The 15,068-nt window shown below is 32.1% G+C and overlaps 1 protein-coding gene across 1 annotated transcript; it reads right to left on the bottom strand.

Moving 5' to 3' along the window:
• Positions 1-3,283: 3,283 nt before the first annotated feature.
• Positions 3,284-11,078, bottom strand: LOC114418517 (polygalacturonate 4-alpha-galacturonosyltransferase-like). Its single transcript, XM_028383916.1, has 11 exons — positions 10,833-11,078; positions 10,621-10,760; positions 6,616-6,650; positions 6,452-6,511; positions 6,232-6,351; positions 6,049-6,112; positions 5,914-5,960; positions 5,254-5,588; positions 4,801-5,158; positions 3,992-4,579; positions 3,284-3,895 (listed from the first exon to the last, which is right to left on the bottom strand). Exons 2-11 carry the CDS (start codon positions 10,733-10,735, stop codon positions 3,620-3,622), a joined length of 1,998 nt encoding a protein of 665 aa, XP_028239717.1. The 5' UTR covers positions 10,736-10,760; positions 10,833-11,078; the 3' UTR covers positions 3,284-3,619.
• Positions 11,079-15,068: the final 3,990 nt, after the last annotated feature.

The following is a 15,068-nucleotide window of genomic DNA, read 5'->3' as shown; positions in this document are numbered from 1 at the left end:
TCTTCCTAGTTCCTACAATTATTGTGTCCGTACAATCATTATACTATTCTTTCTTCTTTTTTTATTCAATAATAATGCTTTTCGTACCTGTTACGTTTTGAAATGGCGTATCACTGCACTCTTTCTTTTCTGTTTCATCAGATATTTTTAAATCTATATACTAGGAGGAGGTTAATCTGATTTGTCATAAAAGTAACTGTTTTACAATTTGAATTTTAACGATATTGGGAAAATGATTTTTAAGCAGAGTACGGGTGTGTTTGGATAGGAGTTGCATCCAACGCAACCAGCTTTTGTGGCCAATACTTCCACACTTGATTTGGCTTTTCTATTTTATTTTGGAAAGTGTATTTTTTTAGTTGAACATAGATACAACGTGTATCGAAGCATGTATTCACCAATATTACATTGATATAAGTAAAATTGGATTCGAATTTTTTAAATAGGATCTTAGGTTTTAGACTTTTGCATAAAAAATATTTTTTTTTAAATGTAATTAAGAGAAGCATAAAAAAATGGAGTGAAGAGGAGAGATTCAATTAATGGGTTTTCAGAAAAAGAAATGAAAAAAAAATATTGCAAACTATAAGCAGGTAAGATTTGCGACCAAAAGTCTGATTCAGTTTATTTGTTTTCTATTTTTTTCTATATATTTTACTAGTAAAACAATATTTATGCTTACATTTCAAATACAGGGATTGTTTAAAATTTCTTGAATAATTTTATTACAAATTATTTATGTTACTTAAATTTGAACTTCAAAGTATAATGGCGATTGACTTTTAAAAAAATATTTTTATAGCATTGGGTGCTCTAGTCCACGATATAGCGGGGGACAGACGATTCTGATATGATGTTGAATTGCAAAAGTAAGAGATATAAAGTTACTCAACATCAACAACATAAAAAGAATGAGAGTTTAGTCAATTCAAGCACAATGGGATAAGAACCAAACACATCAATCCCAAAACTCATATCGTATCGTTGGTTATTAGAAGTAAAAAAAATTAAAATGGGGGAATCATCACATGTATATTATATCTTATTTTATATAAAAAGAAAGTGTATTGTTTTTATTTAGTTTAAAAGTGTAACTAATTTACTGATAGAAAAGTGTAATTAATTTGAAAATAAATCCATGTCGAGGGTGATTCTGTTGAGGAAGCAAAATTGAGAGACATTCTATTTAGTTTGAAACTTCAGGGATGAGAGGATATAGAAGGATCAGGGTTGACTCAGATTCTCAAGTTGCTATTAAATTGGTCTTTCAAGGTTGCTGCATGCAACATCTTTGTTATAATTTGATCAAAGGAATTCATGTTGTTTATGTCTTTCAGGGACATGTGACTTGGAAACACATTCTTCAAGAAGTTAATCAAGTAGATGAAGCATTAGCTAAGCAAACTATATATTTCGACCTTGACAATGGTTTAGGTGTTTGAGTTTTATCCTCGATGTATTTTTGATAAGTTAAGAGTAGGTATGACTCATATCTCTTTCCCTATAGGTTTCTAATTAATCCTCTTGCTTTTGTAATCCATCAAAAATAAAATAAAATGTTACTGATGATAAGGTGACCTTTTCCGCGTTGTCCAATGTCCACAACCTATCCTCATTCATAAAATGTTTTTAAAAAAATTCTTAGAGAACTAAATTAAAATATAATGGGTCTGTTTTTTTTTTTTTTTTTTTTTTTTTTACATTATCATTCAACTAGAGATTGTGAAAACATTAAAAAAGTTTGAATTTTGTTTTAACTATTATTAAAATTATATCTCATATATTTTTAAATTAGTTGAGTGTATAAATTATGTTTACATCAATCACTTAAGAAAAATATCAATTATGTACCAAAATTAAACTCATTTATGAAATAAATTTCAAGTTAAAAATTTTAAATATTTCTCTAGTTTCAACTATTGAAAATTTAATAATATTTATACTTTTAAAATATGAATATACTTTTTTTAAAAAAATCAACTTTATTGAAAAGTATATTTTTTTAGAGAAGTATATTTTTTTAGAGATTACTATAATGACAAAATATGTAACTTTATTCATTAATAAAGTCTAATTCAATTGGTTAAACAAGATAGGTGAATTATTATAAAGTCGTCATTTTTAATAAGAAGATCTAATTAATTGGTTGAATAAATATGTGTAAATTGTTAATAGACTATTTCATCCTCAAATTCAATTCAAAAAAAATAAAAGGCCATTTTAAAAGAAGCATAGAAAACACCATTTTGAAAGGAGCATAGAAAATGCAAAGTTTAATCATTAATGGAATCTAAGATTACTAAAGTTTACAAGGAAAACAAATCTATTAATGGAATCTAATAATAGCATTCAAACCGCGGAGAATTATTCAGCAACAAAATGAAGTGACCCAAAACACCACACAAAATAATATAATGTTCTCCGGTTCAATGACTTATAAAATTTAGTTATATTAAAATAAGAGTATTTATTTTTTTAAAACTTTTGCAATTAGACATTTTTATATTCTCTCACTATATTCTTTTAATGTGCATTTTACACACTACCTCTATAACTAACGAAAAAAAAAATTCTCTCTCAACTGTTTCAAATTCTCAAACCTTCCTCCTTTAATTTTCATTTATATGCTTCATCTTCTATCTCTTTCAATCTGTCCCCTTCTTTATTTCTATCTTTAAATTGAATTTTGATAATTTTTTTTTAAAAAAAACTGCAGTTTAGAAAAATCTTACACCACAATTTAAATTATTCATTATAAAATTAAAATATAATTTATATATTTAAAGATATTTATTAACTATAAATTATGATTAAAATTTAAAATATTTATTTATTATTGTTCTACCTAAGCCAAAAAATGAGAGCCCTTACAAATTATTAAAACGTATAAATGTGTATTATCTTAAGTAATAAGAGGGAGAGGAAGAAGATGTAATAGATGGGATGAGAAAGGGTGAGAGAAATAGAAAGAATAAAAATTGGAGATAAAACATCAAGGTTAAATTATTTTTTTATTGTCTAATTTATTATATTGATTTGATTTAGTTCTCTAATTTTATTTGAATTCAATTTCATCCTCTTGTCATTCATTTCAAGTGGCAAACGAGATTGATTAGATAACTCTCCTATACAACGGACATATGAACTCCAAACATAACAGAGTGGACAAAAAGGATCAAATTGAAACCATTTAAAAAATTAGAGGATCAAATTAAATCCATTTAAAAAATTAGAGAAAAAAAAAACTAATTTAACCGAACATCAATGCATGCAGAATAAGCTCTAGAAAAAGTGAGTAAATAACTTTTCAAAGAATACAGAAATATGATATTTAATTTCTAGTTCTGTCCGAGTATCAGATCAGAGTATTGTACAATGAGGAGGTTTTATGGTACTAAACAAGGTACACTACTTTTGTACCTTGTCTCAAATGGGTGACTGGGGTAGTGAACAAATTAAATGAATTGAAAGCAAGAATCGAGGTGGGAAAGAGATGATGTTGGGGGACAAATATAGATCATCATTCTAGCAAAGACGCTGTAGTTGAAATAGCCAAGCCAGAAAGGTGATAGAAAATATCAGAGAATTCTTCTCTGTACTTTGGACCAAATTATCAGTACTATTCATTTAGCTTACAGTTTCGAAGATAGGGATGATTGTACTTGACATACTTGGTCCAGTAAGACCGATATTTTGTCATGGCAATTTCTAACCATGGTTTCATATTACCATTGTAGTGTACAACTGCTGCATTCTCAATCTCTGATCGATCCAAACTTGGATTATAACCCAAACCAAGTACATGCCATGATTTATCTAGCGGATGTGTCAACCCATAGAACGTTATTAGCCCTGGAGGTAACGTCCCCAGCTTCCACAGCACCCTGTCTTCATTCTAGAATCAAACAGAAAAAACAAGTCAGTGAAAATCTCTTCTATCTGTGCGAGAATAGACAATTTATGTAAACCAATGCTTTGTTCATCTGCTTACCATATTCTGCCACTTGTGATATATGCCGGTGATATCCTTCTTTTTCCACACCTTCAGATCAAACATGTTCATCCCGTATGCCCAACCACAAGCATGTGGATCAAAATTTCTTGCAATATGCGGATTTGAAAAGTTAAGGTACTTGTCAAATCGGTGAAAGCTGGGACCACAAGTTTCAACTGCACCATTTACTTTCCCATTAAGATCCACAGTCCATAATCCAGTCAAATCCTTCTGAACAACAATGTCATCATCAAGAAATAGGATTTTATCCAATTTTGGATAAACCTGTGGAAGATAGAATCTCAGATGGTTGAGCATTGAGAGATATTTCGGATTTCTATACTTCAGATTGGAAGCACCGGAAGAAAGTGAGTTTGGATGCCCTGCCTTGAAATAAAACTCTTTCAGTGTAGCAGATTCAAGCTGCCGCAAGACGGGGCAGTAGGATGAGTTCAACCACCTAAAATCATCAACGTTTTCAACATGGATTGTAGCTTTTTCAGGAGGGTTTAAAAGAAACCACATGTTCATGGCTCCAAAATTTAGTTTATCGGTAACAAGGTGAAAAACATGCTTTGAAGGATCCTGCAACGTTGAAGACAATAACAAAGTTATGAGGCCTGGTTTTAAAAGTATAATTTACTAAATCATAGATACACTTTCACATGCACGATATTTTTGGTGCTCGTTCAAGGCACAATTATTTTTTTGGTGCTCCTTCAAGGCACCATTATTTGCAATCTATAAAAGGAAACAATGCACTTGCACACACATACTGGTATGGTTAAAAAGACAGTCCAAGTCACCTTTGCATTCATAATAGTTGAGTTGACAACAACAGATGCAGCCAAGACATTGTCTGAGAACAGTGCGTAGTGATAAAGACTGGGATTCTCCAAATTCTCACTCCCAGGGAACTTTCTCTTTTCAGGAGGAAGGAGATAGTAATCTATGGTAAGGCGCAAAGATAAGCAATGAATTCCATTTGGTATGGTCTTGGCAGCCAACTGACTGAGGAATGTGCTCTGTTTCTTCAAACTCCTAACTTGATCATCAGCTGTCTGTAGCATTGCTCTTAGTTTTCCAGTGACCAAGTTGCAGTCATACAATTGCTCTCTTGCTTTTGATAGAACTTGACCCATAGCCTTTATTTTCCCATGTGTACTAGAGATAATTAGACACTCAACCAGTTAAGTCAGCAAATTCAAAGGGATTAAAGTGCAGATAAATATACTCAAAAAATTACACATGGTTCAAACCTGCGATGTAGATCCGCATCAGAAACTGCATCACCTAAAGCATGTTGACTCTCTTTGAGCCGGTAAATTAGTTCTTCGTACAGTTCGACCTTGTTCTTCATCTTTGCAATGCTTAAATATACCCTTGCCATAATGATCTGGTCCCGCATCAACCGAACAGTAGAATCGACATTTTCATTCTCAATTTCTTTCCTCCAAATGTTGTATTTACCTAGAATGGCTGACTCAACAGATTTTGAGCGTTCAATAGCTGTATTTTCGAGTTTTACAATTACTTCATTATCCTTTTTTACCAACTCAGCAGCACGCTTTTCCCGCCTTTTCTCTATTAAATGCTGCAAAAATTAATTATAAAGAACATGAAACAAGTATTTATTAAATACTGGTATTGTCATCTTTTATCCCAAAATATTTATAATGAGTACAAAACTATAAAATTCCAACATTTGTCAATGTGATCTGAATAAAATGTTATTTCTTGCTAAACAAATTTTAAGCCATTCAAGGTAGCAAAATCACATTTTCCTTGCTAATAAACAAAGACAAGTGAAAAATCAGGTAGAGTTCATATCCACCGTGCAAACTAACACTAACCTAAGGTGTATCCAAACAAACTCCATGTGAGTTCAAAGAAGAAAAATATCAAAGAATGATGCTCACCCTTCGGGTTTGCTGTGCAGAACTATCAGTCCACTGAGGAAGACTATCTGCATTAAGCAAAAATTAATTAGAAATTAAACTAAGTACCAGCATAGGCATATTAGATAAGCATATTAAATGAGGGTATGATACCACCTGAAGATCTGCCTTCCTTCACCTCTGGCTTTTCTAGTCTAACATGTGTTGTTTGTTGGTTTAACTTTAAAAAAAATTAAAACATTGATAACATTTAGCATCGACATAACAAAACTGTCTTCTATTTTTTAAAAAAAATTAGGAATTAAAAGTTCCATGCAGAAGCACATCATTCTTCCGAACCTCATGTCTAGCATTTGAAGTTCCTAATCCAACTCTCCATGAAGCAGACAATTTTTTTCTGAAATTGTCAAGACTGAAAGGGCCCAAATCATTTGTGCTGGATACAATAACATCAAGAACCTAGAATATAATATTTATTAGAAAACCAATAAGTACTCTTACTTGAAATAGAAGTGATAAACATGGAAGAAAAGCCCAAACTTTATAAGCATTTGCTTGCCTCTTCTGAAAAAAGTGATTTAAGGTCCTGCAATGCCTGCCATTCTCTCCATTTGCCAACCTGTAGCAGCCAAACAATTTATTTTAAGGCAGGCACGAAAAAGCTAGAAGCTTTTATCAGGTATTTGTTATATAACAATAACCATAATGCATAAAACAGGCTACCTGTTTACTTGGAACAGCTGAAATATAATCTTCATCTGCATAATCCATTGAAAGTAATAAGACTCTAACTTGAACTGATGATGATGACCATTAAGAGAAATTCGAAGAGATGTAAATAAGAACTTAATCTCTTTCTATCATTCTATGTATTAAAGTGAATTAGAAAAATGAAGCATGCTAACAAAATTTGCGCTTCTTATCCACAAACAATCAATATAGGTACAAGTATAATATCTCATCAGAAACCGCCATACAGCACAAAACAATTTTTGAATGTCTAATAAATGAGTAGGACCGAGAAATAAAAATTAAATATTACATAATATTCATATATTTATAAATTGTTAAAGTTACGAAGTTTTAGAGTGTTGAATTTCACACAAGCCCAATGTGAGGAGTGCAGACTTAGTATGGGAGTTAGTCCAAAAAGGTTGGAAGAATTTTTTGAGGTCAAAGCTGCCATACTAAGCAAAGTTAACTTACTGACTACCATTTCCCCTGGCTTCACGGGCTCAACTTCCTCCAGCATCAAGATCTTGAGGTTCTTGTTTTTACACACATGGTTAGGAGATAACTTTTCATCATAAGCAAAACACAATCCTTTCATCCTTTTCTTCTGAATCTCTTCTAGCGACAATTGTTTGAAACAGGTGTTTTGTTGCTTGGCCTGATCCTTGATGTTGCCATCTCTATTGGATCCCACATTTCCTTTCACGGTGCCCCAATCCCATTCTTCAGGCATCCACCTTTGAAAACCTCCTATGCCCTGATTATTGGGAAGAGCCCTATTTTTATTTTTCCCCATCCTTCGTGCTAGAAATCTTGATTCCTTCGTCTATCAGCAAAACCAAATCCATTATCTCCTTCAATGTCCTTAATTAACGAACCCTCACGCCTGCCCCTAATTTCAACCCACTGAAGAAAATTCCACATAGGTATTTTGGTTGGGTAATTTTTTGTGGACCAGAAAGTACCTCAAATTGCTCTGAACTTTCTCACTGGTCCTTCTTGTCTGAGACCGAAAAGAATCTCAAATCGGTCTTCCACAAGGGTCAGTTGAAACCTTTTCAAGATCTCTTAAGACTCTCCTCATGTCAAATTCTCAATGTAATACTCCCTTAGCTTTTCCCTCCACCACCATTAACATTGCTTCTAACTTCTTGTCTTCATCCATGCCTTTCAACTAAAAGTAGTGTTTCATTATTCCCAACCAACCAGGTGTGTCTTCCCTGAATAAAATCAGTAGCTCCACCCTTTATTGTCTCTCATAATCCCTGACCAGACTAGGCCTTTACATGAAGGTTACGCTACTTTTGCCATTGGGGTTGTCATCATAACAGCCCAATAACTCAACCATTAGTTGAACTAATATTTGCAGTGATTCATTGGTGCGCTGCAAGCCATTTTTGACCACCTCAATTCATGACTCCATTCTCTTCTTAACCATGAAATCTTGCCTTGGATCAAAACATGCTCTGATGCCAATTGATATACTCAACTGGGATTTGGGGAAGAAACAAGGAAAAGTTGCAAGAACTGGCAGGGATGTCCTAAAAATCTTATTCGCCAATCTTAGAAAAATACATTGTATCTGTATGTTTGGGTGGGTTCAAGAGCACCCTAGATCTCTCTTTTCAATCTTAGGTAAAGTTAGCAGTTGTCTAACTAACTTCCAATTGTCTTCTTCTTTAATAGAGATTTATTACCCACTAATCCCCACCTCTACTTGTCTATTTTTCCCCCTTACATAGACCTTTTTATCATTGAATGCCTGTCAATAAAACCAAAACCAATCTTATAAAAGAAGAATGACCTCTGACTAGTATCAATGTAACACAGCCAGAGATCACAAATGTATAATAGAACTAAATATACTCTCTCTACACTCCAACTATGCAAAAGACTTGGGCTCCCAATTTCAACTCTAAAACCCAAGATTCAGCTCTCTTTCTTTCCTATCATTTATACCCCATTGTTCCTCTCTCCCAAACAAACTGCACTAAGTCCTCCGATTAACTAACAATAGGCCATACAGTCCCCTAATGATACTCACCTCAAAAATTTCACCTTATCATCCTTAGTTGTAAAATATGTATTCACATGAACCAAATGAAACTGTCTTCTCTATTGGGTTGTTCACTGTTACACCTAGGCTGAATCACTATTTTTCTGGCACTGCAGTCACACACCACTTCATCTGATTGCTATTCTCACAAATCCCTAAGAGATATTTCTAAAGAAAGTGTAATGCATAGAAGAAATGTTAACCATAACTTTCCACAAATTACTTATGTATACCACTTTTTCTTATTTCACAAATGCTACTAAATATAACATCAAACGAAATAAAAGTACCAAGTACTAGAATCAACACCAAGCATGCACCCCTACCAAACTAAAAGCTTACCCATCTTTGCATGGTTCTCATCTGAGAATCACAGAACCCTGCAATCTCCTAAGTAAAGTTGCTGAAAAAAAACCTAAGCACCTCAATTTAGTACGAGGGACATGCCCCACCTACAGTCCACACTATTATCAACCACAACTAAAAAATTTCATGACCAACATGCACCTGTCGCCACAGTCCCAAGTACCTAATCTGAAGATGCCAAATATAAAAAATATAAAGGACTTTTGGAATACAGGGGAAAGAAAAAAACAAGACACAACTTCAAAGAACCTTCCAACCAGAGTCAAAACACTGAAACTGACACCATTCACACTAGTACAGTTCACTACTCCAAGAAAACTAGGTGCCTTTCCACTGTCATATGAAGCAAAAATCTAGAAACCCAAAAGCAACAAAAACGGAAGCCCTTTAATCATCCAATTGCCCTCCAGGCCAATGAATTAAAAACAACCAATCAGCTTATTTGGCTATTTAAATTGCATGCTAGGCGTGGTTTTCTGCATCTAGACAAAAACTACCAGTTAAATCTTAAATATTTTTAGCAAACTTAGCTTGGTTTCCTGCATTACAAAAGTGTGTCCAACCACACAATACACTTTCAGAAATCCCATTCAAATGCATGTCCAACCAATTTCATTCACAACATATCTGGTTTAAGTATTTAATTAAATGTTTGGCGTGATTTTCTGCATCTAGACAAAAGCTTTCAGTTGTAGCTTCCATATTTTAACAAATTTAGCGTGGTTTTCTGCATTACAGATGCATGTCCAACAAATTCCATTCACAGCATGTCTGGTTAAGCATTTAATTGCATGCTCGACGTGGCTTTCTGCGTCTAGACAAAAGCTATCAGTTGTAGCGTCTATACATTTTAAAATTTAACTAATTTTTCTGCGTTACAGACACATGTCCAACAAATTCCATTCACAGCATATCTTGTTAAGCATTTAACTGCAAGTTGGGCGCAGCTTTCTGCGTCTAGATAAAAGCTATCAGTTGTAGTATCTACACATTTTACAAATTTAACTAAATTCTCTGCGTTACACTCGCACAAATCCCTATCCCTTTGACCTTGCCCCTTCCAACTTAGCACTCTACCCTACAACTATGGAAAACACTTCACACTCTCAAAAATCACTCCCCTGCTACACTTTCAGAAATCCAATTCAAACGCGTGTCCAACCAATTCCATTCGCAGCATGTCTGGTTAAGCATTTAATTGCACGTTCGGCATGGTTTTCTGAATCTAGACAAAAGCTATCAGTTGTAGCATCTACACATTTTCACAAATTCAACGTAATTTTCTGCGTTGTTACAGATGCGTGTCCAAACACACTCACAAATCCCTCTCCCTTTCACCTTGCCCCATCCAAGTCAAGTTAACACTCGACCCTACAACTACGGAAAACAACACTTCACTTTCCCAACTAAAACCCGAATTAAACCAAAAACATAATAATAAATGAATAAACAGACTCTAACAACCAAAAACAGTTCACAAACACTAAACTAACCACCAATACTCTACCACTAGCGAGATCTTCAAATGCACGAAAGGAAAATCAACAAAAGCAAAAACAGTGAGAGAAACTAACCCGCCGCAGCGTAGAGCCCCCGGGAGAGGAAGAAAAACACCGGCGCAAGAACGCAGAGGAGAACGAAACCGAGAAGAGGAAAACACGAAGCCTTGCCTCTGTTTTTCGGCGTCATTGCGGATCGGAGAACCAACACAAACCTGCAAAACCAAAAGCGAAGTAAGAAAAAGTGGAAGAAGAAAAAAACATCCAGAGAGAGAGAAAAATCGAACTTGGATCTGATTGGAGAGTGAGGTAGCGAGGGTTCACGGCGCAATGCTAGTCGAAATCAACCATCAGCTCAAGTAACAGAGTGAATGGTGAAGTTGGTTCGGACGCTACTGTGCGCGTGAGTCCTAGTCACGAACCGACACAAAAACCAATGTGTGTGTGAGAGTGAGAGAAAGAGAAAAGAGAGAGAAAATCAATGCGTTAATTCCGTGTGTGAGAGACAGAGAAGAGAGAGAATGGTGATGGTAACTTTCTCTCTCTTGTTTCCTTTTTCTTACTGTTTTCTCGCGCTTTCTATCACTTTCTTTCGTGTTTTCTTGGCTATGGTGGCTATCAATCATGCGGGACCATTATTCTATTTATGATCATTTTTTTGAATTTCTTTCGTGTTCACGTTCAGATAACGGCGCCGATGGTGGAAACGACGTCGTTGTCGGTGCTGATTGTAAAGAAAAAATCAAATCGCTTCAATTAGCTTCTTTTTGGGTTTGGTTTAATTCCGTAATTAAAACAGAAATTTAAAAATTCTGATAAGCTATCATAAACAACAATAACATCTTTAACTATCTTTCTCACCATCTTCTCTTTGCATTTATCATTTTTAATATTTTTCATTCTAACGTAAATTTTGATATTTTTTAAAGATATTATTGATAAAAAAACCTTATATCATAATATAAATTATTTATTATAAATTTAAAATATAATTTATATATACAAAAATATTTATTTATGATTTTTTTTATTATAATATAATTTATACATAGAAGTATTTATTAATTACAAGTTTTAGTTATACAAAACAAACATTTATTTTATGCAAGCTAAAATACTATTTTTTAATATATAAATTATATTTTTATTTATGGTAAATAATTTATATTCTTATATCTTTTTTAATTATTATCAAAACTAAATAAAAAAATTAAATATTAATAAGTTATTTTAAATATATTAAAATTTAATCAAAAATTAAAGATATTAAAAATGATAGATTAAAAAAGGAAAGAGGTTGAGAAAAAAAAATCTAAAGTTACTTTCGTTGAAGAGAAATTTCTAATGATATGGGATTGATACATGTGAATTGTGATAAATTTAGTTAAAGTTTAAATAAATAGGATTTTTTTTTTTTGAAAGTAAGGTTTGTTTAATATCTATCAAAAACATAGATGATATAACTTTATCTGTTAAGATTTAAATAATATTTTAACTTGTACATTACATGATAAGTGCTTCTTTTATATGCTATAATTTATAATAATTAAATATTTCTAAATATATAAATTATATTATAATTAAAATCTATAGTAAAAATTAAAATTAAAATCTAAATATAAATTATATTTTAGATTTATAATAAATAATTTTTGTTGTAATAATAGTGACATTCGCTACATAACATAAAAATCTATAAATATTAATAAAGATAATTATTCCTTTTTTGATGTTCATATTTCCTAAGACAACTTTGTTATCATCGTTTGATTGTTGAAAAAGAAAATCATGTATTAGTTAAAGGATAATTTGGAAAAATAAATATTCACCAAAAAGGTAGACTGACATGAAAATGTGTATTTGTTTCTCTTATTTGCTCTCATTCTACCCACCCACGAAAGAAACCCCCTCCCTCACTGTTTTACACGGTTAAGAAAACTGACATAATCATTCAAATACAATGCTGCTGGGGCCATTCACACCAATTTTGACGATCCTTTGGTGTTTTCTACCCTGTGATCCCATTTTTATAACTACATAATGCTCCAAAACAGTCTCCCATTTTCTCCAAAAATATTTCACAAAATATGTTTCATCACATTTTGCCTTTTTCTATTTTTCCTCTTCTTTTCCGTTTCTCTTTTTTGCACATTGCTTCTCCTTGATCTCGTAGAGATTTTGGATTTGACCCATTTTGGTTTTTAGGTTCTCCTCTTTTATCAATGGATGTTGCAGAAAATTTACCAACTGCCTTCTTAAATTTGCATGCAACGGAAGAAGTTTTCAGTGAGTATCATTTAAGAATATCCCATTTGTTTTTTTGTTGAATCCTGGACAATTATTTTACTTTTTGCTTTTGGCCAAGTGATCTGCATGGCTAATAAATTTGAAATATAATCAAACTCACATTGTGTTTGTGTGACTTATTTTGTAATTTTTCAAAAGTCAAGAAACTATGGATGATAAGAATCCTTGAAAGGTTAAAAATAATTTCAATTTAATATTATTATTTTATTGGTATGTTTTCTTACATGTTAATTAAAAATAATATCAAAATTGACGGTTGGTTGTTTTTGATTGCAAGGAAATCAAAGATTGTTCTGAAATGCATGAATTATTTGATTTCTCAATTAAGAAAGACTTATCATTACCAATTAGCAAAATATTATACATAAGTAATATTTTTCCTTTTTTTATTCTTGAAATATTTTTAACATTTTATGTGTATATATAATTAAAGTTCTCTAGATTATTCTCATACACTTCAGTGCATATAGTAATATAAATTGAAAAAGTATTTTAATTTTAATACAAAAAGTATGATAACAAAATAGAAATGTAGATACATAAGTGCGATAATATTTGTGTTTCTGAGTGGTGGTAAAAGTAACAACAACAGTAATAATAAAAATTGAATAAAAAAACTACTCTAAGAAATAATAAAAAGATAATTAATAGAAAAAAGATAATGAAAGAGAATAGTTTTTATTAAAAAAAACATCAAATTAATTTTTAAGATTAAGAAAAAAATAATAAAACATCTTATGTATGAGATTACAGGTTCAAACGTTAGTACCACCATTGTACGACAAAAAAAATATCTAAATTAATACTTGTAATAAAATTCCATGCACATGCTAGCTAAACCCATAAAATAATAATAATAATAACAACAAATAATACATGCAGTAATATCATAAAGTTACAAACTTACAATACTAATCACTAAAAATAAATCATTATTTATAGGTTTTTAACATTAAAAATATATTTAAAAAATTCAAATTAAATATATAAGAATATTTATATCTAAGTTTTAACGATATACAACAATTTCTATAAATATGCAAAAATCGAGTTCAAAGGCCTCAATGATAACATCTTCTGAAACATGATTCTTCTCATTCTCTTAATCTGAATTTTAAGTTTCTTAGCCACTACGAATTAGCACGTCGTTTGAACACACAAATATAGCAATGATTTCTTGATTCTTTTTCCACCAATATTTCGCATGCTCTTCTTTCATTCATTTGTAGTAACTTATTCTCATTTTTTGTCTTTAACTTACCATTGTGGAAGAATTGGCGTATACACTGCAAGTTGTTATACTACCCCACGCAACTAGTGGCGCATATGTAGTTCAACAATAAATTCCAATATGATGACACACATTAATTGCCACACATTAAATATTAACATCTACCTTCTTTTTTTCTTCCAAAATTTCATTGGACCAACTAATTAGGTTGTATGGTGATGGTTTGTGGAGGGCAGGTTAGACAAGGGGATGGTTGTGCATTTTTTATTTGGGGGCAAGGAGTGATGACTTGATTAACCATGAAAGCATATGTGAATTACTAACTATCATGAACAGTTTAATATCTCTCTTTTTTTTCATTTATTTTTGCCTTCATTAAATTGAATATCACTGTTGAGACTTGAGAAGTTGATGTAAATTGTTGGGTGATCGATTTTCGTTGTGCAGTTTGTGGCTCAACGAAATTTTGCAAGGAGTGCCAAGATAAACCAAAAAGAAAAAACTTAAATTACACAAACCGACGAACCAATAAATCCAAAAACCAACTAGACGAAAACAACCATTGGTCCTTTAGTGCTGTCAAATTCAATATACTCTCATATTCAAATATAACAGGACATGCAATTTCAATATAAGGACGGATTAATACTAAATTGTCATAATCAGCTACATCAATGAGAACATACACTTGGCACTCAGTCTTAAGTGACTTTTGTGTCGTGTCTCCAATGTAAAGTGAAATTCACATCATTTCACTTTAAACAAATTGTATGGTGGATTACTATTTTCCCTTCACATCCATCTGGAGCAATAAGAAACAGCTTCTATATCATTGACGCCTTTGAACATGATTTTTGCAATGGATGTGGTGTGTCAACGGGTTCCAAACACCCTCTAAATAATCAGCGGGAATCAAGAGTGATGATGACTTACTACAAGTTTTCTTAGTTTTCAGTTCATAATTCACTTAATATTGATACATTAT

Source organism: Glycine soja, chromosome 7, assembly GCF_004193775.1.
Source record: "Glycine soja cultivar W05 chromosome 7, ASM419377v2, whole genome shotgun sequence".
In the NCBI taxonomy this organism is placed as follows: Eukaryota; Viridiplantae; Streptophyta; class Magnoliopsida; order Fabales; family Fabaceae; genus Glycine; species Glycine soja.
This window is presented reverse-complemented; position numbering and strand designations above follow the sequence as displayed.

Coding starts and splice junctions, on each gene's coding strand:
- LOC114418517 (XM_028383916.1), bottom strand. CDS start 10,735: ATGACGCCGAAAAACAGAGGCAAGGCTTCGTGTTTTCCTCTTCTCGGT. Junction 6,512..6,615: donor CAGCTGTTCCAAGTAAACAG/GTAGCCTGTTTT, acceptor TGGCTGCTACAG/GTTGGCAAATGGAGAGAATG. Junction 5,589..5,913: donor CTGCACAGCAAACCCGAAGG/GTGAGCATCATT, acceptor TAATTTTTGCAG/CATTTAATAGAGAAAAGGCG.